Here is a 27,443-nt window from a genome sequence, read left to right on the forward strand (position 1 = left end):
AACATTTAAACCCTGGAACCTGCAACAGCCAATCCTGTCCCTGTTCTACCCATGTCTCCGTAATAGCCACAACATCGAAGTCCCAGGTACCAACCCACGCTGCAAGTTCACCTACCTTATTTCGTATACTTCTTGCATTGAAGTATACACACTTCAAACCACTTTCCTGTTTACAGGCACCCTCCTTTGAAATATACCTAAGTCCTTTTTGAAAACATTAACTATTTTGACTTCAATTTCTTGTAGCAGAGAATTCCACAGGCTCATCATTCTCTGGTGGATAAATTTTTCCTCATCTCAGTCCTAAATGGCCTACCTTGCATCATTCTTGAAGAAGGTCTTATGCCCGAAACGTCGATTCTCCTGTTCCCTGGATGCTGCCTGACCTGCTGCGCTTTTCCAGCAACACATTTCCAGCTACCTTGCATCATTGACCAGTGACTGCTTGGTTCTGGACTCCCTGGTCATTGGGAACATCTTTCCTGCATTTACCTTGTCTAGACCTATTAGTACCTTATACTTTTCTGCAAGATCTGCCTTCATTCTGAAGTCCTGTACTCCAACACCATGCACGTTATAAAACGGAGATAAACTACTGTTCAGCACTGGAGTCTCGGTGTAATTCCCAAGCTCGTTTTCTTGTAATATCAACGAATTTTAGTGTTTAGATGTTGGATTTATACCCAAGTGCATCAATATTGCTAAGACAAGGTTCTAATGAGGGGTCATTGACCTGAAATGTAAATCCTGTTTCTCTCCATTGATGCTGCCTGTTTTGCCGAGTTTTTCTGTCTTGGTTTGATGTTATTTTAGTCTTGAGAACAGCCCTTTCTAAACCTCCAGGCATGAAGCACAAACAGGATAAACTAGTGACTGGCAAATAAGCAAATGGCACTGAATCACTGGCTGTGTGATTTACATTTCACACTGTCCAGGGCCACAACCAGAATGTAGGGATATGGGTGGGTTGCGCTTCGGCGGGTCGGTGTGGACTTGTTGGGCCGAAGGGCCTGTTTTCACACTGTAATGTAATCTAATCGAATACCACAGTAGTACAGTATCATCTTTAAGGGTAAAAGATGTTTTACTAATCAAACCTTCAGTCCACTTTCAAACACATATTTTTCTGTCTAAGGTTCCCAGAACAATGCCTTCAATGAGTTAAGGAGTGCTGCAAATCCTTGCTCCAATTACTTCTATGCAAACTGACTCATTAGACCTGTGGATCAACTCCGGGGCTTGGCTAGCAAAATACTTGTTAGTGCAGCTTCCCTGATGTGTGATTACAGTTGAGTATACACACATTCTGAGTAAAAGCACTAAGAGCAACCAACAGATCTCCAGCAGAAAGTGACAAACATGCAGCACACTTTCTTAACAGCTTTCTGCAGTCTACAAGATAAACAAGAAATGATTCTATGTGGCCAGTGTTTGTTCTGCACATGGATAAAGTAAGCTTCTCTAAAGCTCTAAAGCTATCAATAATATTGCACTGTACACCAGAGTTATATACTGACAAATCTGATCACCAGTACCATTTTCCAGCATTCCACAGGGACGGATATGTAGGTACCCGCAATGTACCCTGACATATCCCAATCAGTTTTGTATCCCAGTTTTTAAACAGTGACTGTAAGGGTGGTAGGGACAGAAACCCTCATAACATTTAAGTAATAATTAGATGTATATTTGTGATGGCAAAGGCTCTGGGCCAAGTGCTGGAAAATGGGATTAGAATAATTAAGTGGTTGTTTTTGGACATTGCAGAGTGGATGGGCTGAAGGGTCTTTCTCTGTGCTGTAGACTTCTATAACCCTATGAGTGAAGAACGCATACCAGCAAAGTACCTATATTATACAATGTAAGATAGATTCCTGAAAGCATTGTAGCCCAGTCTTCCACAGAGACAGACCTGTCTCCACCGCAGTCTTTTACATTGACAGATCTGTCTGTATCAGTACTGTACCCTAATGTTATATCACTTCAGACCACCTCCTATGAGTACTGCATAGCAGTGTTACAAGAGATCTGTCCTCACCAGTACCAAACCCCATCATTATACAATGACACACCTGTCCTCATACATGTAAAAGTCCAAAGTTATAGAAAAACAACCTATCTCACCAGTACTATACAGGGAAAGGCCTATCCCCAACAGTACTGTAGCCCAATGTTACACTGGGACAGACCTGGCCCCACTGATACAGCACCCTGGTGTTATACTCCAATAGACATATCCATGCCAGTACTGCACCCTGCATTACAGAGCAACAGAATTGAAAAGTGTGGTCCTGGAAAAGCAGAGCAGGTCAGACAGCATCCGAGGAGCAGGAGAGTCGACGTTTGGTCATAAGCCCTTCATCAGGAATATGGAGGCAATGGTGGGGGGTGGGGGGGGCTGAGAGATAAATAGGAGGGTGGGAGTGGGGGTGAGGAGAAGGTAGCTGAGATGAATAGACCTATCTCAACCTGTACTGTGCCTCAGTGTAATATACAGGAACAGAACATTTTTAATTCCTGGGAGATGCATATTGCTGGTTAGGCCAACATTTACTGCTCATTTCTAGTTACCCTTGAGAAAGTGGTGGTGTGTGTGTGCTTCCTATATGAATTGCTGTAATACATTTGTTATAGGTGCTTTCCCCACACCACAGGAAGGGAGTATTCGGATTTTGGTCCATTTGTAGTGAGGAACAGCAACATATTTTCAACATGAATGAGTGGATCGGAGGGGATGTTGAAGGTAGTGGTTTTCCCTTGTATCTGCTACCCTATTCCTTCTAGATGATAGTGGTCATGAGTTTGGAAGGTATTATTGAGGAGCCTTTGTAAAGTTCTGCAGCTATGAAGTGAAATACAGTGGACGTAAAAAGAGACTTAGGAGTTCATGTGCATAGATCTTTAAAATATCACAAACGGGTGCAGAAAATAACCAAGAAAGCTAAAGGAAAGCCAGCTTTAATATTGAGAGGCCTGGGGTACAAGAATGCAGTTATAGAAAACCCTGATTAGACCCCACTTGAGAGTATTATGAGCAAATTTGAAGACTATACTTTAAGAAGAATATATTGGCTTTGGAGAGAATACACTGTAGGTTTTCCAGAACGATACCTGGGTTAAGTAATGAGGAGACATTTTACAAATTAGGTCTGTTTTCTCTAGAATGTAGTCCAACTTGAATTTTAAAGGGATATGCCCAGGGATGGTAATGCTGTTGGCTGGTATATAGTTTGATTGCCATTATCATGTCTGGTGCCTAGCTCCGTGCCACTTCATTCCTTTTTTTGAGATAGTTTAGTTGTTTGATAAAACTGAATGACTTTCTAGACCATTTTAGAGCAACTGCATTGCTGTGGGTTTGAAGCCACATATAGGCCAAACCAGGTAACGACAGTAGCTTTCCTTCCCTGAAGGACAATATTGAACAGAATGGGGTTTAAAGACAATCAACAACTGTCTCATGGTAACTGAATTATTATTCACAATTTTGTTGAATTCAAATTTCATCTGCCATGTTGATATTCAATCTCAGGTCTCCAGATTATTATACCAGTGATAAATACCTCCCTGTCTACAACCCTGATCAGTCCAAACTAGTACTTCTCCACAGTGTTGTAAAGTGACAGACATGTTTCCATGAGAATTTCCTCAACACATGTTAAATCAAATAAATGTATTTTCAGGTGTGACACAGGTGCACAAGGATAAAATCTATCATTGCATTGCTGGCGATGTTCCCTAATGTCAACAGGTGAAGTCTTGCAAAAACTGTTCGTATTCAGTTAGAATCCCAGGAACTGCACTGTATCATTTTCTTTCAATTGCCAGTCACTTCACAATGCCTTCAAACCATTCGCTAACACCTTCACATGCAGGTTTTTACAGATGGTTTCAGCAAAGTGGATTCTGCAAATGACGTTGTTTCTGAGCTAGTGACAGATACCTGTCCTGATGAGATAAAATGTTCTGTACTGTAACTGATCAAAAGCAGGAACGTTGCACTTGATGTAACAAATTGCTGGAGCATTAAACTGATCAGCAAAGCACACATCACCCTTCCTTGCCTGCTTTGCTCTTCCTTTAAAGAGGATCATACCATTTTATTTTAAGTTCTTGTATAGAATACTGAAAGGTTAGGGAGGATTCTTGGTCTCTCCCAAGTATTGATTTATATCAGTTATTGTAGAATTATTATCAGACATTGTAGTGATTGTACACTCACTATTTGTGCATCTCTCACACACGATAATGTGGCAGGTATGCCATGTGATTGCAATCCCTTGCATTACCACACACATTTCATTATTATCCTCCTCATCTCTCAGTACTCTGGCTCATGTTGGACTGCATTAGCAATATTTGTCCAATTTCACCAATGCTAGTTCAGACAGCCTGTTTGAGCAATAAGAGTAACACTCACTGCCACATAGGCTATAGGGGAAGCTGGAACTCAACAGTAATCTATGATTCCTGGATTATCTGCCTTGCTCTTACCTGCAGTCAGCGAGACAAATCACCAGAGTGTTTCTATTGTCCTCCTGGGAGAAGGGTTCTCCTGTCAGAATTGGAGTTTTGAGTAAAACAGCTGCTTCGAGAGTCTGATAATAGGCAATAGACGATAGGTGCAGGAGTAGGCCATTCTGCCCTTCGAGCCAGCACCACCAGTCATTATGATCATGGCTGATCATCCTCAATCCGTTCCTGCCTGACCCCTAGAACCCTTGATTCCACTATCCTTAAGAGCTCTATCCAACTCTTTCTTGAAAGTATCCAGAGACTGGGCCTCCACAGCCTTCTGGGACAGAGCATTCCACACACTCACCACTCTCTGGGTGAAGAGGTTTCTCCTCAACTCTGTTCTAAATGGCCTACCCCTTATTTTTAAACTGTGTCCTCTGGTTCACCCATCAGCGGAAACATGTTTCCTGCCTCCAGAGTGTCCAAACTTTTAATAATCTTATATATGTCTCAATCAGATTGCCTCTCAGCCTTCTAAACTCAAGGGCATACAAGCCCATTCGCTCCAATCTTTCAACATAAGATAGTCCCGCCAATCCAGGAATTGACCTCGTGAACCTACGCTGCACTCCCTCAATAGCCAGAATGTCTTTCCTCAAATTTGGAGACCAAAACTGCACACAATATTCCAGGTGCGGTCTCACCAGGGCCCTGTACAGCTAAAGAAGGACCTCTTTGCTTCTACACTCAATTCCTCTCGTTATGAAAGCCAGCATGCTATTAGCTTTCTTCACTGCCTGCTGTACCTGCGTGCTTGTTTTCATTGACTGATGTACAAGAACATCTAGATCTCGTTGTACTGCCCCTTTACCTAACTTGACTCCATTTTGGTAGTAATCTGCCTTCCTGTTCTTGCCACCAAAGTGGATAATCACACATTTATCCACATTAAACTGCATCTGCCATGCATCTGTCCACTCACCTAGCCTGTCCAGGTCACCCTGTAATCTTCTAACATCCTCCTCACATTTCACCCTGCCACCCAGCTTTGTATCATCAGCAAATTTGCTAATATTACTTTTAATACCATCATCTATATCATAAATGTATATTGTAAAAAGCTGCGGTCCCAGCACTGATCCCTGCGGTACACCACTGGTCACTGCCTGCCATTCCGAAAGGGAGCCGTTTTCACTACTCTTTGTTTTCTGTCAGCCAACCAATTTTCAATCCAAGTCAGTATTTTGCCCCAATACCATGCACCCTAATTTTGCTCACTAACCTCCTATGTGGGACTTTATCAAAGGCTTTCTGAAAGTCCAGGTACACTACATCCACTGGATCTCCCTTGTCCATCTTCAGAGTTACATCCTCAAAAAATTCCAAAAGATTAGTCAAGCATGATTTCCTCTTCATAAATCCATGTTGACTCTGACCTATCCTGTTACTGCTCTCCAGATGTGTCGTAATTTCATCCTTTATAATTGACTCCATCATTTTTCCCACCACTGTGGTCAGACTAACTGGTCTATAACTCCCTGCTTTCTCTCTCTGTCCTTTCTTAAAAAGTGGGACAACATTAGCCACCCTCCAATCCGCAGGAACTGATCCTGAATCTATAGAACATTGGAAAATGATCACCAACGCATCCACGATTTCTAGAGCTACCTCCTTTAGTACCTTGGGATGTAGACCATCAGGCCCTGGGGACTTATCAACCTTCAGACCTAACAGTCTCTCCAACACCATTTCCTGCCTAATATAAATTCCCTTCAGTTCAGGTCCTTCAGCCACAATTTCCTCTGGGAGATTGCTTGTGTCTTTCCCAGTGAACACAGATCTAAAGTATCAATTCAATTCTTCTGCCATTTCTTTGTTCCCCATAATATATATTCACCCGTTTCTGTCTTCAAGGGCCCAATTTTAGTCTTAACCATTTTTTACCCTTTCACATACCTAAAAAAGCTTTTACTATCCTCCTTTATACTTTTGGCCAGTTTACATTCGTACCTCATTTTTTCTCTGCGTATTTCCTTCTTCGTAATCGTCTGTTGTTGTTTAAAAGCTTCCCAGTCCTGCGTTTTCCTACTCATCTTTGCAATGTTATACTTTTTCTCTTTTGACTTTATATATTCCTTAACTTCCCTCGTCAGCCACGGCCACCCCTGCCTCCACTTAGGATCTTTCTTCCTTTTTGGAATGAACTGATCCTGCATCTTCTGCATTATACACAGAAATACCTGCCACTGCCATCCCTACTAGGGTATTGCACCATTGAACTTTGGCCAGCTCCTCCCTCATAGCTCCATAGTTCCCTTTATTCAACTGAAATATTGTCACTTCCAATTGTACCCTCTCCCTTTCAAATTGCAGCTTATTGTATTATTGTATTATGGTCACTACTTCCAAATGACTCCTTCACTTCGAGGTCCCTGATCAAATCCGATTTGTTGCACAACACCAGATCCAGAATTGCCTTCTCCCTGGTAGGCTGCAGTACAAGCTGTTCTAAGAATCCATCTCGGAGGCACTCCACAAACTCCCTTTCTTGGGGTCCAATACCATCCTGATTCTCCCAGTCTATCTGCATGTTGAAATCCCCCATAACAACTGTAGTAATATCTTTGCGATAGGCCAATTTCAGCTCCTTATTCAACTTATACCCTAAATCCAGACTACTGTTTGGGGGCCTGTAGATAACTCCCATTAGGGTCTTTCTACCCTTAGAATTTCTCAGCTCTATCCATACTGACTCTACATCCCCTGATTCTAGGTCCTCCCGCGCAAGGGACTGAATATCATTCCTTACCAACAGGGCCACCCCACCCCCTCTGTCCGTCAGTCTGTCCTTACGATAGCACATATAGCCTTGAATATTCATTTCCCAGGCCCTGTCCACTTGAAGCCACATCTCCGTTATCCCCACAACATCGTAACTGCCAATTTCCAAATGAGCCTCAAGCTCATCCATCTTATTTCTAATGCTTCATGCATTCATATATAATATTTTTAATTTGTTACTGCCCTCACCCTTCCTATCAATCCCTATTTCACTCAATCTTACGGCATGATCCCTTTCTGAATTTTCTGCTCCATTGATACCGTTGTCTTTCTTGACTTCTCTTGTTCTAACTTTTCCCTCAATTTCCTTCTTAAACTTCAGTTTGTCCCCTACCCCCCGCTATTTAGTTTAAATGTAGCTGTGTTGCAGTGGCAAACCTGCCTGCCAGAATGCTGGTCCTCCACCTATTAAAGTGCAACCCGTCCCTCTTGTATAATTTATCCTTACTGCAAAACATACCCCAGTGATCCAAGAATTTAAATCCTTGCTTCCTGCACCAGTTCCCCAGCCACACATTCAAGTCCATTATCTCCCTGTTCTTGGCCTCTCCAGCCTGAGGAACTGGAAGCAAACCGAAGATAGCCACCCTGGACGTCCTGCTTTTCAGCTTTCTTCCGAGTTCACCGAAGTCCCGCTGTAAAATGTCCCTCCTCTTCTTCCCGACATCATTTGTGCCAACATGTACCACCACCTCTGGCTCTTCACCTTCGCCCTTGAGGATTTCCTGCACTCTGTCTGTGATGTCCTTAATCCTGGCACCAGGTAGGCAACACACCATCCTCAAATCCTGTTGCCACAGAAACCCCGTTCAGTTCCTCTCACTATGGAGTCCCCTATTACCACGGCTCTATGCGATGTCTGACTCCTCAGCTCTGCCTCCACGCCAACTTTTGATTGGCAGACCTGACCGCCTCGCAGACTGGCAGTGTCGTCTGTCTCTACTGTTTCCAAAAGATTCAACCTGTTCCTGACAGGTACTTCCACTGGGGTCTCTTGCACTTGTCTCCTCTCTGCCTTCCTCATCGTCTTCTCCCTTCTACTCTCTTCTGGTATGGTCGGTGTAATAACCTCGCTGAAGGTCCTGTCCAAGCACATAAACAAATATGCTTATGTGTAAAAGCACATAAACAAATGCTCTGCCCAACAGAGATGGTCTTTGGGTGATTACTGCCTCAATACTGGGCCTGTTGGCAAGACAGAACTCCAGAGGGGAGTATGGTGTACACCACCGTTGTTTCTCTCAGTATCCTGAAGGGGAGTATGCTGTGCACCATTGCTGTCTTTATCAGTACTTTATCATTGATGGTGTACTGATCTGATGGGTCAGGCTCAATGTACTGACGGGATAGGGTTAAGATTAAGGTTAGAGTTAGGATTAAGGTTAGAGTTAGGATTAAGGTTATGGTTAAGATTAAGATTACAGTTAGGGTTATTTCTTTATTCTGGTGTCAGAAAGATACTGAGGAAAAGAATAGGGATAAGGGGCCCTGCAATCTATGTTAGACTTTCACTTTCTTTCTTTATTTAATGTTCAACTATCATAAATTCCTGGGCCAAAAAAATGCATAACTTAATACCAAGAAACATTCCAATCCTCCTCCTAATGCCAACTTTCCATGGCATATAATTGGATTGGACTCAATTAATCCACCTGTATCAGTAGCATCAAACCCTTCAGTCAGCTGAATAACATGACATTAGAAGTAGAAATAGTTAATATGAAGTTTTCTTTTTAAATACAGGGAGCTTGAATCCTTAAAAAGAAATATCAGGTCAATCACACGTATCTATGGAGTACAGGGTCCAAACAGGAAAGTTCTCACAGAAACATCCCAGAATGAAAATGTATCAAGCTGTTAAATAAATGACAAAAGCACCAGTGTGGCCACTTTGAATTCTAAAGAATAAACTAAGAGAAAGGGAAATAGATTAGCATTCAACAGCACATGAAACATAGCAGTGTGTTCCTGATTACAATGTTCCACTGACGATGTGTTCTTGTGGAAAACAGTCTTTCTGTCCAATCACAAGCTTAGGGCAGCACAGAGAAAGCTTTACTAACACTAGCAGGCACTCCATCAATTCATTGCAATGGTATTTTCTTTGATTTCATGGAAGCTGAACAGACTGGACAAATGGGTAAGTGTTGATGTCTGTTTCCTCCCAATATGAAAGGGGTTTTATTATAGTAGTTTCCAGTTCTATTGCTTCCTTCATCTTTAATTAGAAATTTGATTTTCTTGAAAATGTACTGTTGCTTCTCCATGTTTCAAAAAGAAGATTGAGCAATATGTCCAGTTTGCAAAACTGGGACTAATGGAGCCCAGAACAATGGGCAGGGGCTGACAATGCTCAGGTTCAGCAGTTGGAGGATCATGTTTAGAACGTAGAATATAAGTTACAAAAAACTTGAAGTTCATGTATTCCTATAAAGGAAAACAATTTATCCAACTTTGATTCACAAAATCATTTTAATGTTGATTTCATATAATATCCAAATCCTTCAGAAGGAGTTGATAAAATCTTGTAAGTTGCAAATTCAATAGATCTCTTCCTGAAATAACATTTAGGGATTATTTTTAATTTTTTTTTGCTTTGGGATATGGCTATTACTGATTAGGACAGCATTTATTACCCAACCCTAACTGTCCATGAAGAGGTGATTGTCAATAGCAAGTTTGAGTAATGGCATCTCAACTTTCCATAAACACTTCGTATTTTCCCAGACTCCATATTGAGTTCAGTCATTAAAGATGGTAACCAGTACTCCCATTTTGATTTTTTTTGCATGCGTTTTGGTCTTCACCTTAGTTTGTTCAGTTTTTGATTTCAGAAAACAGCTCTTCTCCATTCTGCTATACACACCTAGGCCCATCATCTATTTTTATTTGTCCCACTGCCAGTCCTTTGGGCCTTGCAAATGCAACTCCTTCCTCAATTTCTCCTCTCTTCCACCCTATTGCATCTTCCATTTTCTTCTTTTCTTACTGTGCCCCCCTTCACTTTCTTAAAATCTATCACTTTGTTGACTTTTGTGATGAAAGATGACAGATCTATGACATTTCTGGAAATGTGGTGAAAGCAGCTTCCATTCAGACATTCAAGGGGACAATGGATGATTATTTGGATAAATATTTTGTCCAAAGATACAGGGAAAAAGCAGGAGATTGACACGAGCTATTGATGCTCTTTTAACAAGCTTGTTCAGGCACTATAGGCCAAATGGCCTCCTTCTACACCGTAACTCTTCAATGATTCTGTATTTCATTCTGCTTTTGCCTCCACAGGTGTTGCCTGATCAGAATATTATGGACACGGTTTGTTTTTACCATTGATCATGATGCATTGGACATGAAACTCCAAAATCCTTCTTAAAACAGGGTGAACTTACTAAGCATAATGCTAAATATAGATGTCAACCATGAGGATGGGTGGTCACAGTTTCCAAATTTAAAAATATCACTATTTATATTCATATATTCATTGTGTTATCTGTAAATTTACTTAACATCCACCCCTGTCTCACATTCTCATCTACAGCGTTTGTATATGTCACAAACAATAAGGGACCCAGCACTGAACCCTGTTGTTCACAACTACACACTGGGTTCCAGTCACACAAACAGCCTTCTACCACCACCCTCTGTCTCCTGCGACCACACCAGTTTTGGACACAACTTAGCAAGTTACCCTGGATCCCTTGGACTTTTAACTTCTTTATCACTCTTCAATGTGAAAGCTTGTCGAAGCCTTTGCTGAAAGCCACATGAATACATCAGCGGCACTACCCTCAGCTACCCACCTGGTCACTCCAGAAATTCTATCAAACGTATTGGGCATGACCTCCCTCTGACAAAGCCAATTGACATTTCCAACTCTGTGCCTTCTCACAGATAACAGTTGCTTTATTACTGTGCTCTTGCAGCTTCAATTCCATCAAAAACAAACTAAATTTTCAGCTGCTAACTTTTACTTAGTTTTGTTTCAAATACTGGGGTCCCTTGTCCAGATCCAACTGGACAGTTTAAATTCTTTGCTGAGGGTCATCAAATCTCGTTGGAAAAACAAAGCCCCTGTTGCCACTGGGAAAAATAGAGTTAGCAGCTTCAAACTCTGCATTGCGCATGAAAATCACTGTAAGCTCAACAATGATTTCACTCCCTGAGGTATAACCTGTCCAAACAAATGCACTTAAAGAACTACTGCCTTTATTTAAGAACACAGCAAGTTCCAGCAACCCAGTATCCAAGCAACAAATCGACCCAGGCAAGGGAAATTCATTTTCTTTGAATACAAGTCACACAAAGAAGGCAGCACAGCCCAGAGCAGCAGATAGCACTGAGATAAGACTACACCTTTAACAAGCAGCTCAAGAAAAGAGTCAGCAAAGGTCACCAAATACTTCATCAAAGAGCTAACTTTTACGAAGCCTTCAAATCTGTTGAAAACTAGCAAGGTAGGATAAGAGTTTCAAAGTTGAAACTTTATTGCTGGAACAGCACAGCAGGTCAGGCAGCATCCAGGGAACAGGAGATTCGACGTTTCGGGCACAGGCCCTTCTTCAGGAATGAGCAGAGAGTGTTCAGCAGGAGAAGATAAAAGGTAGGGAGGAGGGACTTGGAGGAGGGGCGTTGGAAATGTGATAGGTGGAAAGAGGTCAAGGTGAGGGTGATAGGTCGGAGTAGGATGGAGGCGGAGAGGTCAACAAGAAGACTGCAGGTCAGGAAGGCGACGTGGTCGACGGTGCCCTCCACCGCATCTCCTCCACTTCCAACTCCCCTCCTCCAAGTCCCTCCTCCCTACCTTTTATCTTCTCCTGCTGAACACTCTCTGCTCATTCCTGAAGAAGGGCCTGTGCCCGAAACGTCGAATCTCCTGTTCCCTGGATGCTGCCTGACCTGCTGTGCTGTTCCAGCAATAAAGTTTCAACTTTGATCTCCAGCATCTGCAGACCTCACTTTCTCCTCGAGGATAAGAGTTTCAGCCTACAACAGTAGTAGACAACTTTAAGGGCAATTAGACGGCTTTTGGATAAACATATGGATGGTAATGGAATAGTGTAGGTTAGAAGGGCTTCAGATTGGTTTCACAGGTCGACACAACATCAAGGGCCGAAGGGCCTGTACTGCGTTGTAATGTTCTACATTCTATGAATGCAGGGCCAAGTTGGCAACAACAGAGTTGACAATGCAGAGAAAGTGCAGTAGAAGCAGAACAATGAACACTGGCAAATAAGGACAAAGGAGGATACAGTGATAGGGAGTCTAACAGCTCGAAGGCTGAGCTCATGGAAGTTTCTTGGATTATTTGTTCTTGGGATTTGAACGTGACATGCAAAGCCAAAGTTTATTGCACTTACAGAGCTGTTTAATAAAAATAATTTATATTACTTGGGTGTATCAAGCATAACAAAGTTCCAAGGCATGCTATCACATTCATGGTGCTTTATAAATGCAAGTTTGTCAATGCGAACAACTCCCTGTCTAGCAACACTTTGGGGTGTATCTCTGCCCAAAGACTCCAGCAGTCTAAAAGATAGTTTACCACCAGCTTCTCCAGGGCAATTAGGGATGGGCATCGCACACATCCGAATGAAAGAAGATCCTAAGTGGCATGGTAAAATAATATTTGATTTTGAATCACATGAGGAGATATTAAGGTAGGTAATCAAAGACATGGTCAGACTGGTAGGTTTTAAGGAGTAACTAAAAGGAAATGAGAAATGGAGAGGTTTAAGTGAAAATAATTCAGAGTTGAGGGGCCAGAAGAGATTATGAAGATAGGGAGGAGAAAAGCCACTACGTCACATGGACTCCAACGACTCAAAAAGGAAGTTCATCACCACCTTATCAAAGGCAATTAGAGACTATTATTTCATCCTGGCCCAGCCAGAGTTGCCCATGTCCCAAGAATGAATAAAAAGAATGATTAAAAAAAATTAAAAACAAGGATAGGAATTTTGAATTAAAGGTACTGCATGATCAGGCATCATCGAGCATTCAGACAATAAGTAATGTTTTCCCATGTATTAGCTGCCCTTGTTCTACCAGGTTGTCGGTTTGGACTGCATTTGGAAGTTTCTGTCAAAGAAGCCATGGTGAGATACTGTACTCACCTTGGAGATGCTTCAAACTGCTGCCACGTTGTTAGGGCGGACTGAATGTTGAGGGCAATGGACGAATCAAGCAGATTGTTTTGGCCTGACAGGTGTTGAGCTTTTTGAGTTTTGTTGAAACTGCACACATCAAGGCAAGAGAAGAATATGCCATCATACTCTTAACTTAATCCTAGTATATGATGGACAGCTTTTGGGAATACAGGAGGTGAGATATTGCATGCAGAATACTCAGCCTCTGAAATAAGCCTGTAACCAAAATATTAATGCGGACGATCCATTTCAGTTTCTAGTCAACAGTAATGTCCGGGATGTCGACACTGGAGGATTCAGCAATGACGTAATTGAATGCCAGGGATGACGGTTAAATTCTTTCTCGTTGGAAATGGTTGATAAGGAATCAATAACTGGTGTAAGGAGGATGATATCTTTGCAGATTCTCCAAATAAGGCCAAATACGTGGAACTTAAAAACAAACCAGGGGGAATCACTTTGCTGGAATCGTTCTATAGCTCTCCAAAGAATCAGGGAGAGATAGAAAGGCACCTATGTAGGCAGATATTAATAACATGGGAGGAAGGAAGTGAATGTACTGTAGTCAAATTTGCAGATGACATAAAAATATCTAGAAAGATAGTTTGTGAGATGGATACAAACAGCTTACAGAGGAATATTGATAGGTTATGTAAGCTGGCAGATGGAGTTTAATGTGGGAAATGCAAAGTCGTTCATTTTGGAAGGGAGAACAGAAGACCAGAATATTACTTAAATAGAGAGGAACAGCAGAAAGCTGCAACAGAAAGGGACTTTGGGGAACTTGTGCACAAAACACAGAAAGCTAGCACCCAGGGGCAGCAGGTAGTCAGGAAGGCTAATGGAACATTGGGCATTATTTCAAGGGGGTAGTAGTTTGAGAGTAGGGAAGTCTAACAGCAAGTATACAAGGTGCTGCTGAGATCCCATCTACAGTACTGTGAGCAGGTTTAGTCTCCTTATTTAAGGAAATATATCATTTCATTGGAGGCAGTTCAGAAAAGGTTCACTCATATGATCACTGTTATGGAGGGATTGTCTTATGAGCAAAAGGTAAACAGGTTGGGCCTCTACTCACTTGAGTTTAGAAGAATGAGAGGTGATCTCATTGAAACATACAGGATTCTTACGGGACTTGACAAGGTAAATGCTGAGAGAATGTTTCCTCATATGGGAGAATCTAGGATGAGAGGTCATAATCACAGATAAAGAGGCACCAATTTAAGATAAGGTCAAATTTCTTCTCTCTGAGGGTTGAGAGTCTCTGGAACTCCTTGCCACACAGAGCTGTGGGGCTAGAGTCTTTCTGTATGTTTAAGGCTTGTATGGATAGATTCTTGATCCATAGAGGAATCAAAGATCACAGAGAAAGGGCAAGAAGTGGACATGAGGAATGCCGGATCAGGTTTGAACAACAGAATGGCTGACTCCTGTTCTTATTCCTTAAAGTTCTATGATCTTGTGATTTCATCACTTTGCTGATGATCACCCAATCACTTCAATTTAGATTCCCAGCCTATCCTGATGGAATTTCTTACACAGCAATAATGTAGGAATACGAATAGGCCATTCAGTCAGTTGATCCCGTTCCACCATTCAATGAGGTAATGACTGATCTGTGGCCTAACTTTATATATCTGACTTCAGACCATATCCTTAATACCATTGATAAACAAACATTCCCTATTGCAGATCTATCACAATTCTGAATTGCCAACCTGTGACCAGGACTATGACCATTATGAAGGGTGTGCCATGAAAATTATTCTCAGCAGTTTAAACATTTTAAACCACTGCCTTACATCACATCCATCAGCCTCAGTAAACTTGACAGCAGAGCAGATGGAGATTTTCTAAAGATTAGGATGAAACATTACACAAGGTACTCTGACAGATTACTGAAGCTCAGACAATCTGACAACAATGGTAAATAACAACAGGTAACAGCTTCAGTTTAGATAACTGTAGCCAATGTAAATTCGACACAGGGTTACTTGCTATTACATTCATACCTTCAAGCCTCATGTGTGAATGTGGCATCAGCTCTCTGCAACTATTCTCATCCATTATTATAGCTCAAGCACATTTAGTGATTTAGTGTCAGCTGGGGCTCAATGATTATCAACTCTGAATCAAAAGATTGTGAATTCAAGTTCCCCTCTAGAAACTCGAGCACATAATCCAGGAAGGCATTCGGACTGAAATTTTCAGTGAGTGCTGCCCTGTTAGAGAAGCAGTACAAACTAAGAAGACCTGGCAGCTATTTTGAGAATGATATCCAAAGTGGGGCAAGAAGGACTGAGCGTACAAGCATAGGAAAGTAGAAGCAAATACGGTCAAAGGAGGAAATGAAGGCAAAATTAATGGTTTGTTACTAAAATGAGCACAATATTTGAATGAAAATAAATGAATTAACAATACAAATAGAGCCTAATGAACTCATTATCATTACAGAGACAGTGATAAAAAAGTGATCGAAGCTGTATATTAAATATTCACGGCTATGTGATTTCTTTGAAAGGAAAGGCAGGAAAGAAAGTGTTATATAGCTGTGTTAGTATAAGATGGAATAATTACGATGGCAAGAAATAATCTTGGATCAAATGATATGGAATCCATACAGATGGAAGTAATAAGTAGTGTACAGCCCTCTAACAGTAGCTGCTCTGGAGGACAGAGACTATGGCAGTACATTAATTGTGGGTAAACTTCATGCAAACTAGGAAAATTAAATCAGCAAAGACAGCAAAGATATACCTGTACCCTTCTGAGGAAGAAGGATTCTAGGATAGGGATAAACCAACTATGAGTAACATAGAAAGCTAAAGGCTGGATCAAATTGTAAGAAAAAGCATACAATGTGGCAAAGATTGGTGGAGAGCCAGAGGATTGGGAATGTTATATAAAACTGGACAGTATCAGTGTTTTTGAAAATATAAAAAGTACGGATGGACCAAAGTGAACATAGAGCTGGGGAAATAATAATGGGAAATCAGGAATTGGCAGAGGAGTTGAACCAGTCTTCATGGTACAGGACATGAAAAATATTTTAAAATACCTAATTAATCAAGGTATAAAAGGGATAAGGAAATAAATATAATAACTATCACAAAACAAAAGTGCTAGTGAAACTGGGGCTAAAGACCATTATGTCCTCTGGACCCAATGGGATGCATACAAGGATTTCAAAGCAAGTAGCTAAAGAGATAGTGAATGCCCTGGTGATAATCTTTCAAGATTCTGGACGTGACCCAGATTGGAAAACTTAAATAAAACACTCTTATTCAAAAAGTGAGCAAGACAAAAACAGAAAACTATAGGTTGATTAGCAGACATCATAACGAAGCAATTAGAAATAGATAATATGATCAAGTAGAGTCAGCATGGCCTAATGAAGGTAACAAGCAGAATAGATAATGCGGTGCCAATAGGTGTAAAATAGGTGGATTTTCAAAAGTTCTACTATGTACAAAATACAAGGCTACTTAATAAGATGAGAGTGTTGGGTGTAGAATATTAGCTTGGATATAGGATTGACTAAATAATAAAAGACAGAGGTTTGTGACCAAGGATGGCAACCTATAACTAGTGAAGTGCCACAGGGATTAGCGCTGGGGCCACCAATTATTTACAATGACTTGGATGATAGAAGTTAATGCAATTTGCCAAAATTGTGGATGACACAAAAACAAGGAAGTCAAATGGTGAGGATGACACAAAGAGTCTACAGCAGAATACAGACAGGTTAAGTGAGTGGGCAAGAGTGACAGAGTGCCACACCATCAGAGAGGCAGTACAAAAGGTGTGTTGCATTGTTGGAGGATCACTAGTGAGAGATTACTGGTCTGTTATTGGGGCAGTACTGAGGGGCATGAAATTGTCACAGATGCTTTCTTTCAGGTGACAGAATAAAGTCAAAAGGCAAGGGAATGAGAAAGAGAAGCCACTGGACCTGTTAAAAAGGGAAACACTGCTGGCAAGTTAACAACATTTAAACAGGGCAAGAAATGAATTGTTGAGGGAAGCCCCAGAATGAGCAGGAATGATCAAATTCAGCACAATCAGTGCCATAATAAGGCCACTTGTTTAAATCTCAGGTACATATATAGGCCCACCTTGATAACTGCATCTGGAAACTTCACAGGGATATGGGGCTTCAAGCAATAAGTGAAAGGATGTAAAAAGCAGCTTCAGAAGGCAAAGAAAAACAGTTAATAGAATAAAACACAGAGCATGTGATGGAAGGTCAAAGACAACATGTTAAGTCTTGTGTTTCTCTCCAAAGATGTTGTCTGACCTGCTCAATGTCTCCAGCATTTTCTGCTTGTCTTACCACTACAATTGATACCTGTGTAATGGTTATCGGAAGAATCTGTTAATAATTTAACAGAGATTGAGATGGAAATGGTTGTGTTGTCACACTGGAGAGCAGTCAGTCTGTTAGATTATGGCCAGTTTTTTAAATGCCATTCTTTGCATTCCACAGAGGAACACAGGAGCAACAAGGTCATTTGCTCCTGTTTAAAGACTGGCAGAAGAAAACACTTTACGGTTCTCACCCACTCAACACTCCCTGGGAACCTTCATCAGGATACATATCAGAACCCAACACCAACTTTAACACTCACAAGCCTTTTATAGTCACACTTCCCACATCGCAAAAATACTTTCGCAGATCTGAATGAAAGCCTTTTGAGATGGTGTTACACATAGACACAAAGTTTACAAAATACAAGCCCAGACTACACAAAAATACAAGGTTTCAAGCACCTTCACATAGACATGCAAACATACAAGCTTCATGGACTGCAGCAGTTCAAAGAGACAGCTCATGACCAACTTCTCAAAGGCAACCAAGGACTGGCAAGAAATGCTTGCCCAGCAAGCAATGTCCATGTCCCATAAATATATAAAAGAAAATGCACACCCAACAGTTGACAAACACACAGGGGCTTACATTCACACACAACAGAATGCATCAGCCTACTTAGTCATAGAGTCCTACAGCACGGAGACAGGCTCTTTGGCCCAAACTGGTCCATGCTGACCAAAATGTCCATCCACACTAACCCCATTTCCCTGCACTTGGCCCATATCCTTCTAAACATTTTCTATCCATGTATTTGTCTGAAAGCCTTTTAAGTTTTGTTAATGTACCCTCCTCAATCACTTCAGCTGGCAGCTCATTCCATATTTATACTACCCTCAGTGTAAAAATGTTGCTCCTCAGGTTCCCTTTTATTCTTTCCCCTCTAACCTTAAACTGATGCCCTCTAGTCCTCGATTCCCCAACCCTGGGGAAAAAGACTGAGTGCATTCACCCTATTCATGCCTCTCATGATTTTATACACCTCTATAATGTCCCCCTTCAGTTTCCAACACTCTAAGGAAAACGTCCTCGCTTGTCTAATCTCTCCCTATGACTCAGACTGTTGAATCCAGGCAACATCCTTGTAAATTTCTTCTGCTCTCTTTCCAGTTTAATAACATCTTTCCTATAACAAGGTGACCAAAAGCGAACACACTACTCCAAATGTGGCCTCACCAATGTCCTGTATAACTGCGACATAACTTCCCAACTTCTATACTCCACGCCCTGACTGATGAAGGCCAGTGTGCCAAAAGCCTTCTTCACTGCCCTGCCTATCTTTCAGTGAAATGTGAACCTGAAGTCCAAGGTCCCTCTGTTCCACTACACTCAAAGCCTGACCATTCACCATAAAACTCCTATCTTGATTTGACGTTACAAAATGCAATACCACATTTATCTATATTAAACACCACGAGGCACTCCACTCATCAAAGACTTCCAGTCTGACAAGCATCGTTCCACTATTACCCTCTGCTTCCTATCATCAACCAATTTTGTATCTAGTTTGCCAGCTCTCCCTGGATTCAATGCAATCTAACCTTCCAGAACAGCCTACCAAGTGGAACCTTGTCAAAGGCCTTACTGAAATCCATAAAAACTATGTCGATCCCCTTGCCCTCATCAAACTTCATGTTCACTTCATCAAATAACTCTAACAAATAGGTGAGACATGATCTCCCACTCACAAAGCCATGTAGACTACTCCTAATCAAACCCTGTCTTTCCAAATGCATGTACATCTTATCCCTCAGAATCTTCTCAAGTAACTTACTAGCATAGATGTTAGGCTTACGGGTCTATAGTTCCCATGCTTTCTTTGAAACCCTTCTTGAATAAGTGCACAATATTGTCTACCCTCCAGTCTTCTGGGACCTTGCCCATGGTTAACCATGATGCAAACATATCTGCCAGGTCCCCCTCAATTTCTTGTCTAGCCTCGTGCACACAACAATGGGGAAATGTGGCTGCATGAGTAGCTAGTGTTGGAGGAACAGGAATGAAAACTGAGGGAGGATGGGGTGGTTATCAGGTTGCGCAGCGTTATAAGCATGGAGAAAACTAAGATTTGGAGGGATTTAAACACAGAGACATACCATTTATTAACGGGATATAAAAGTGACTATTTGATAGTCACTTCAGGTGAGCAAGCACAGGGATGATAAGTAGCGCTTACTAGAGGCATACTGGGACAACAACAATTATAGACTACAATATTACAATCCCCACAGAGACGAATAACTTTTGAAATAGAAAGTATGCTAATGGAAAGAAACGTACTGCATAAAATTTCACTTTTAAAACTTTTACTCTAATAAACCAACTAAACTAGGGGCAGCACTGCTGCCTCACAGCGCCTGGGTTCAATTCCAGCTTTGGGCGACTGTCTGTGTGGAGTTTGCACATTCTCCCTGTGTCTGCGTGGCTTTCCTCCAGATGCTACGGTTTCCTCCCACAGTCCAAAGATGTGCAGGTTAGGTGGATTGGCCATGCTACATTGCGCGTAGTGTTAGGTGCATTAGTCAGAGGAAAATGAGTCTGGGTGGGTTACACTTCGGAGGGTCAGTGTGGGGCCAAAGGGCCTGTTTCCACACTGTAGAGAATCTAATCTGAAAAGGAATCAAGATAATTCAAACTTTAACTTATAGGCAAAGGATATTTCAAACAAAAAAGTAAATTCTGCTTTCTGTCATCACACTTCCCAAATGATCGATTTGCCCCATATGATTAAAAGCATTTATAGTCCTTCTTGCACAATAGTTTCAGCTCGTGTTTCACTCACTAGCAGCATGTTCCATCCACAGTCTCAAGACACAATTACCATTGAGAAAGCACACATCTACAAGCCTTCCTACACTCCAACTCACATTTGTTCTGAAAGTATAAAATCCTCCCAAACTCCCATATCTAACTCCTTTAGATGGTCTAAACACTGAGACAGCAGCAATGGCTCTTGTCCAATCCACAACACATATTCCACCTGACTTCAGCTCTCTGCTGTTTCCAACTGTATAATACATACAATGACACAATCCCTGCTCTATTTTCAGAAATCCATTTCAACACCAGGATTTATTTGAACATGGCCAAACATTTCCAACTGGGGAAGCAACTGCTTCTTTCCTCTTTAGAACACAGTGAAAATTGGTGCAAACTGCGAAAACAAAAGAGAAAACACTAGCTGATCCAACCCCACTGCAATTAACTTTCTGTTTACCCTTTGCTGCATAGCTTGTTTGTCCTCAGTGAAATCTCAGGACACATGAGAATTATTAGTACTGTCTGGTATCATAGTCAGTAACAAATTAACTCTTTTTCAGAATATACCCTCGACCATGGCAGTAAAAAACATACAAGCTTTTCCCCAGTGAGTCACCTACAATGAGCACATATGAACATAACCAATAGCCTCCAAGATACAGAGCGCATGCATACAAAATCAACAGGCTCAGGATCAGGATCAGCTGTGTGTCATCGCTTTTGATCCTGTTTCATAGAAGCTGAGCTGCTGTTCGATCTATTGAGTAGAAACTATATATCCAGTAAAGCCGAGCTTAGAATTATAGAATGGTGCAGCACAGGAGGCCGCAGGTCCATTAAGTCTATGTCAGCACTTGGAATGAGCAGCCAATTTGTCTCATTCCTCCAGCTCTTTCACATTAAGGGCAGCACGGTGGCTCCGTGGTTAGAACTGCTGCTTCACAGCGCCAGGGACCTGGGTGCGATTCTTGTCCTGGGTGACTGTGTGGAGTTTGCATATTCTTCCGGTGGGTGGATGGGATTCCTCCGGGTGCTCCGGTTTTCCTCCCACAATCCAAAGATGTGCAGTTTAGGTGAACTGGCCATGCTAAACTGCCCATAGTGTTGGGTGCATTAGTCGGAAGGTCGGTGTGGATTTGTTGGGCCAAATGGCCTATTTCCACACTGTACATAATACAATCTAATCTAATCTAATAATACTACACTTCCATCCTTGGGTCAGTTAGCTGGATGGCTGGTTTACGATGCAGACAGATAGAATATGGAACATAGAAAAGTACAGCATAGAACAGGCCGAGGTTTAATCCTAATGTAAAATATAGTAACTTAACCTACACACCCTCAACTCACTGCTATCTATGTGCACGTCCAGCAGTCGCTTAAATGTCCCCAATGACTCTGCGTCCAACACCACAGCTGGCAATGCATTCCATGCATTCACAACTCTCTGCATAAAAAACCTAACTCTGAGGTCGCCTTTATACCTTCCTCCTAATATCTTCAAACTATGACTCCTCGTACCAGTCAATCCTGCCCTGGGGAAAAGTCTCTGGCTATTGAGTCTATCTATTCCTCTCATTATTTTGTAGACCTCGATCAGGTCTCCTCTCTTCCTCCTTCTCTCCAGAGAGAAAAGATAGTGCCTATTCAACATTTCTTCATAAGGCAAGCCCTCCAATCCAGGCAGCATCCTGGTAAACCTTCTTTGCGCCCTCTCCAAAGCCTCTGTACCTTTCCTATAGTAGGGCAACCAGAACTGGACACAATATTCCAAGTGTGGTCTCTCCAGGGACTTGTAGAGCTGTAGCAAAACCTCGCGGCTCTTAAACTCGATCCCCCAATGAAAGCCAAAACACCATATGCTTTCTTAACAACCCTAACCACTTGGGTGACAACTTTGAGGGATCTACGTACTTGCACACCCAGATCCCTCTGTTCCTCCACATGCCAAGAATCCTGTCTTTAATCCTATATTCAGCATTTGAGTTCGACCTTCCAAAATGCATTACTTCACAATTATCCAAGTTGAATTCCATTTGCCATTTCTTAGCCCAGCTCTGCATCCTATCTATGTCACGCTGCAGCCTGCAGCAGCTCTCTATACAATACCTCCAACCTTAGTGTCATCTGCAAATTTACTAACCCACCCCTCAACCAAGTTATTTATAAAAACTACAAAGAGGCCCAAGAACAGAGCCCTGCTGGACCCCACTCAACACTGTCCTCCAGGCAGAATACTTTCCATCTACAACCACTCTCTGCCTTCTGTCAGCCAGCCAAATTCTGAATCCAGATAGCCAAATCTCCCTGTATCCCATACTTCCTGACTTTATGAATGAGCCTATCATGGGGAACCCATGATATTAAGAGTATGGTTTCAATTCCTGCACTAACCAAGGTTGCCATGAAGGGCTCTCCTTCTCGACCTATTCCCTCGCCTGAGGCGTGGTGAGTCAGCACCACCAGTGATCTCTCTCTCAAATGAGACAGCAGCTCTATGGTTCAGAGGACAATAGTGACTTTACCTTATCTATTCACTTCCCCTTTAACTAAATGTTCTCATTAGTTACTGATACAAGGTCCACATGTGCAAGAAGTGCCAGCAGTTCAAACGGCTTGAGTGCCAAGTCTTGAAACTTGAGCACAGCTGAAGGCACAGAGATACATCTGCGAGGCTGAGTGCGATATGGGTAGCACATTTGTTGACGCTGTCACCTTGTATACTGAGGGGAAAATGGGTGACCACAGCTGAGAAAAGAGGCAAGACAGGCAGAGGACATTCCCCTCAGTAACTAATTCTGTGTAGGAAAAGGATGACAATGAACGTTCCACTGCAGAGTGCAGCACTACAGGTGACCCAGCTGTATGAGGAGGCAAGAGCAAGAGTTCAAGGGAAACAGGTGACTCAATAGTGATGGGTGCAACAGGCATTTCTGCAACTAGAGATGTGACTCCAGAATGGTGCGTTGCCTCTCTGGGGCCATGGTCAGGGATGTCACTGAGTGACTGTGGGTGATAAGTGAAGTGGTTGTGGTACACACTGATATCACTGACCTTCCACACTCCCTGCTGTACCTGCATGCTCACTTTCAGCGAATGGTGTATCAGAACACCTAGGTCTCATTGCACCTCCCCCTTTCTCAAACTATTGCCACTCAGATAACAATCTGCCTTCCTGTTTTTGCTACCAAAGTGGATAACCTCACATTGATCCACATTATGCATTATCTGTCATGTATTTGCCCATTCACTCAGCCTATCCAAATCACACTGAAATATCTCCCTCTTTCTCAAAGTTCACCCTCCCACCCAGCTTGGTGTCATTTGCAAACTTGTAGATGTTACATTTAGTTCCCTCATCTAAATTATTGATCTTATTGTGAATAGCTGGGGTCTGAGCACTAACCCCTAACCTTTCCACATATTCATTCCACAGAAATCCTGGCTACAAACTGATATTTCCTAACAACAGTCTGAATTGTTTATATCTAGCAGAGCAGATGCTATAATCCTTTCTTAAATTCATACATGCTAATGACATTGTTGTCCAATGCATAATCAGGGCGGCTGAGAGAACCAGGTTGAGTTAGTAAGTCCACAGACAACCCACTTTCACGCAGTTCATAGCAGTTTGGTTAACAGAATTTCACAACATCCGATTACCCTCATTACATGGACCACTTTCACTTACAAAAACTAGCTCTGAACCAGCCTTGAATGATAAGCATCACATATGCATCACCCTGATGTTTGTTGTTGCTGCTGATCAGCCACATCGCTCCCAATTTACCTTCTGATGATGGTGATGACATTTCACTTCTGGGCAGATGATGAAAGCTCTCCATAAATGGATCATGGATGTTGCAAGATTCAAGTATCCCACACGAAGCCGTATTCTGTTCCTCGCTTGGTGAAGTCCAGCCATTCCTCTGCGTCTCAGATCCCAATCTATCATTTTTTGAAGAGTTTTTGTTCACACGTGAATCCTTTTTGCGAAAATGAGCAGTCAGAAACTTCCACCAATTGTTTGCTTCAGTGTTTTGGTTTGGCGAGTATGCTGGCTTCACTGTTGGGGATGAGGAGGTGTTTATAACAGATGTTAGATGCACCAGGTAACTCTGATCTTGCTTATGCCACGTGGGCGTCTCTTGGTTTGATGTCTCTGGGGAAGATGAGCTCCCACTTACAGGTGACTTCAGTCTTTGGCGGAAGGATTCTCCAACACTCAGTGTCCTGCACCTGGTAGTCTCACACTCCTTTTTGTTCTCTCCTCTCCTAATTCGAAAACTCAGGCTTCTTTTTAGTGATTTGAGGGATATTTTGGAGTTTGGAGTTTTGTGATCACTTGCTGTGTCTTTTGTACTCATTGTCTTCCCAGCTGAGCTAACCCATCGGTGACTGGACCATCGATAGCCAGCTCGCAAAAAGCTTGTGCCGTCAGATCTGGTGGCACTGGCAGTCCGTTCAGCCACTTCACTGTCTGGTACCTCAGCCTCAACATGGGAGGGAGTTCTGATTGCCTCAAGGAAACTCATACTAAGGGGTCGACGTAGTTCCTTCTTCCCAGGACGGAGAATGAATGCTTGAGGCTGTACAGTTCCTACTGCTGCTTCATTGTGGTGCTGAGAATGCTCCCCTTTACACAATGGATCAGGATCAATCCCTCTCCTCCTCACAATTGGCACCAGTGACTGTGATTCCAGTTCTGGGAATAACCCAATCTTGTTTTCTGGGACACAAATACTCCTGGGGCGTCTTGGTCTGTCATTGACGGAGTCCAGTGGGGAATCAACCATCACACTTGAGTGTTTTCCGGAGAAATCAGCAACGTCACTGGGCTTGGTCTCCTTCCGGAGGCGTCCCGCCCGGCCCTCTATCAAACTCTTGAATTTAACCTGCAAGACACCAGTCATATTTACCTGTTCAGACATGGCAGCAATTCGAGTATCTGCAGCCTGTTCATTGGGTGAGTGATAGCAGCGACATGAGTTTGCATCATAGTCAGTTTTTGCCTGCAATATCCTATTGTGCTCCAATTTGTTGTGCTCCATCACCAGCTCTCTGTCAGTGCCCTCACAGTCTCCAGTTACATCAGCTGCCATTCTGTCTGAATTCAGCTTGGGCTCAGAAGGAGCTTGGAGATCAAAGCCATCGGATTCATTCACGGGTAGATTTGTTAACTGCTCTGAAACTCTCTGTCACCCGGGTCCCCTGAGAGAGAATCAGCCTTACACTGGAAGCTGCTGTTCAGTGAGAACAGTGGCCTGTCAGACTGCACCAACATTTTTAACTCTCAGGAGTCTCATTGGGTGTTGCAGTCTCCCAACCCAAAGGAAAACATTCCACTCTGCTTGAGTCACTTTAAAAGCTGGAGCTAAACCAGTTTTCAAGAAATAACAATCCACACGGTGTGTGAGGAAGTTTTGACTGAGCAGTAACTCCACACGAATGCCGCTGGATGGAATCTCCCACACGCTGGCTCAAAGTCAGAATTCCACAACATAGAAACACCTATTCTCTTGGACCTGCAACGTCCCAACTATTGTGACAAACACTGAACAAAATTGATCTATCTTCTTTCAGTGCATGGGAGCCCCGGCTGCTAACCTCCTGTTGTGGCTTGCAATCAGAACTGCGACATGTCAGTTGCTCCCTGTGTCAGACCTGGCCAGGATTAGTTGAGAAATGTTCTCTCGCACCGAGCCTGCATGCCTGTACCTTGTACTATAACTATCAGCACGGAGAGAGGGAAAATGTGGAGTGGATCTAATTCACACTCCTCATGCCTGCTCAAATGCTCCTGGGAAGCATTTCTACACACATATGTAGCTGGGTCAGGACAAAGATAAACTGATGCTGTCTGAGGCAGTGACAGAATGAGCAGAATGTAGAAGTGTGGGGAATGTGTGACTGTTCTGCTGAAGTCACTGCTTCTCCCTTTCCACTTCACAATCAATACGCCCAGCTCACTGTCACTAACTACAGTATGATCACTCAAAGAGAGGGAGCTGCTGTTTGGCCAATCTCACATACCTGTGTCACTGATGCTGTGTGGGGTGGTGGTGGGGAGAGGGGGTGGTGGAAGATAATGATTCCAGATACCCATGTGGTGGGGTCAGATAGTCAGGGGAGGGGGTTCAGCACAGTCAGAGTACTGATAGCTGATGTTCCAGCATGATAAATGACAGCACTGTCAGAGTTGCTATCTTTTGAATGACACATTATACTTATAGGGCCTAGTGGGAACGGAAAATGAACTCCAGAAGAGCAGGAAATCCAGTCTTACAGGTGCATGCCCAATATTTATCATGCAACCAAATAACAAAAGAAACTGGTACTTTCATTACCATCCCACTGTTTTTGTGATCTTGCTGTGCATAAATCAGCTGCTGTGCTCCCTACAAAACAGCAGCAAGTAATTTTCAAATATTTCTCATTGACTAGGAGGGACTTGATCGTGGCATGTTTAATACAAAATGCATCTCCTATCTTCACTACTTCCAGTACAATGATGCAAGCAAATTGATCCAATCTGGAACTTCGATCATGCTACATTTAAAAATTCCAGGAGAAACTCAGCAGATCCAGCAGTATCTGTGGGGAAAGAAACAGTTAATATTTCGACTTTTATATCACTTTTTTTCTTGAGTTCTAAAGAAGAGTCATATCAGACTGAGTTTCTCCAGCATTCTCTGCATTTGTTTCAGCTTTCCAGCACCTGCAGCATTTTTCTTCTATTCAAAGATCAGCCATTTCCACACTCCAGTAGCTTTGCATTCCCAGTGGTTCCACACTTTCCGCATTTTATGTCTGAACACACATGGCTCCTTCAATAAATCAACAAAAGTGAAATCAACAAAATTCCA

The 27,443-nt window shown here is 42.4% G+C and overlaps 1 protein-coding gene across 2 annotated transcripts in view; it reads right to left on the minus strand.

Moving 5' to 3' along the window:
- Window positions 1-27,443, minus strand: part of agap3 (ArfGAP with GTPase domain, ankyrin repeat and PH domain 3) — a 660,759-nt gene that overhangs the window by 301,322 nt on the left and 331,994 nt on the right. Inside the window, exon 1 of one of the 2 annotated variants that reach the window (XM_043687548.1) lies at window positions 24,368-26,212. The exons of the other annotated variant lie outside the window; for it this stretch is intronic. Coding sequence (XP_043543483.1) covers window positions 24,368-25,679 — 1,312 coding nt within the window. The 5' untranslated portion in view covers window positions 25,680-26,212. Of the gene's footprint in view, window positions 1-24,367; window positions 26,213-27,443 lie in introns of those variants that run through there. 2 annotated transcript variants of the gene reach the window in all.

Source organism: Chiloscyllium plagiosum, chromosome 4 (genome assembly GCF_004010195.1).
Source record: "Chiloscyllium plagiosum isolate BGI_BamShark_2017 chromosome 4, ASM401019v2, whole genome shotgun sequence".
In the NCBI taxonomy this organism is placed as follows: domain Eukaryota; kingdom Metazoa; phylum Chordata; class Chondrichthyes; order Orectolobiformes; family Hemiscylliidae; genus Chiloscyllium; species Chiloscyllium plagiosum.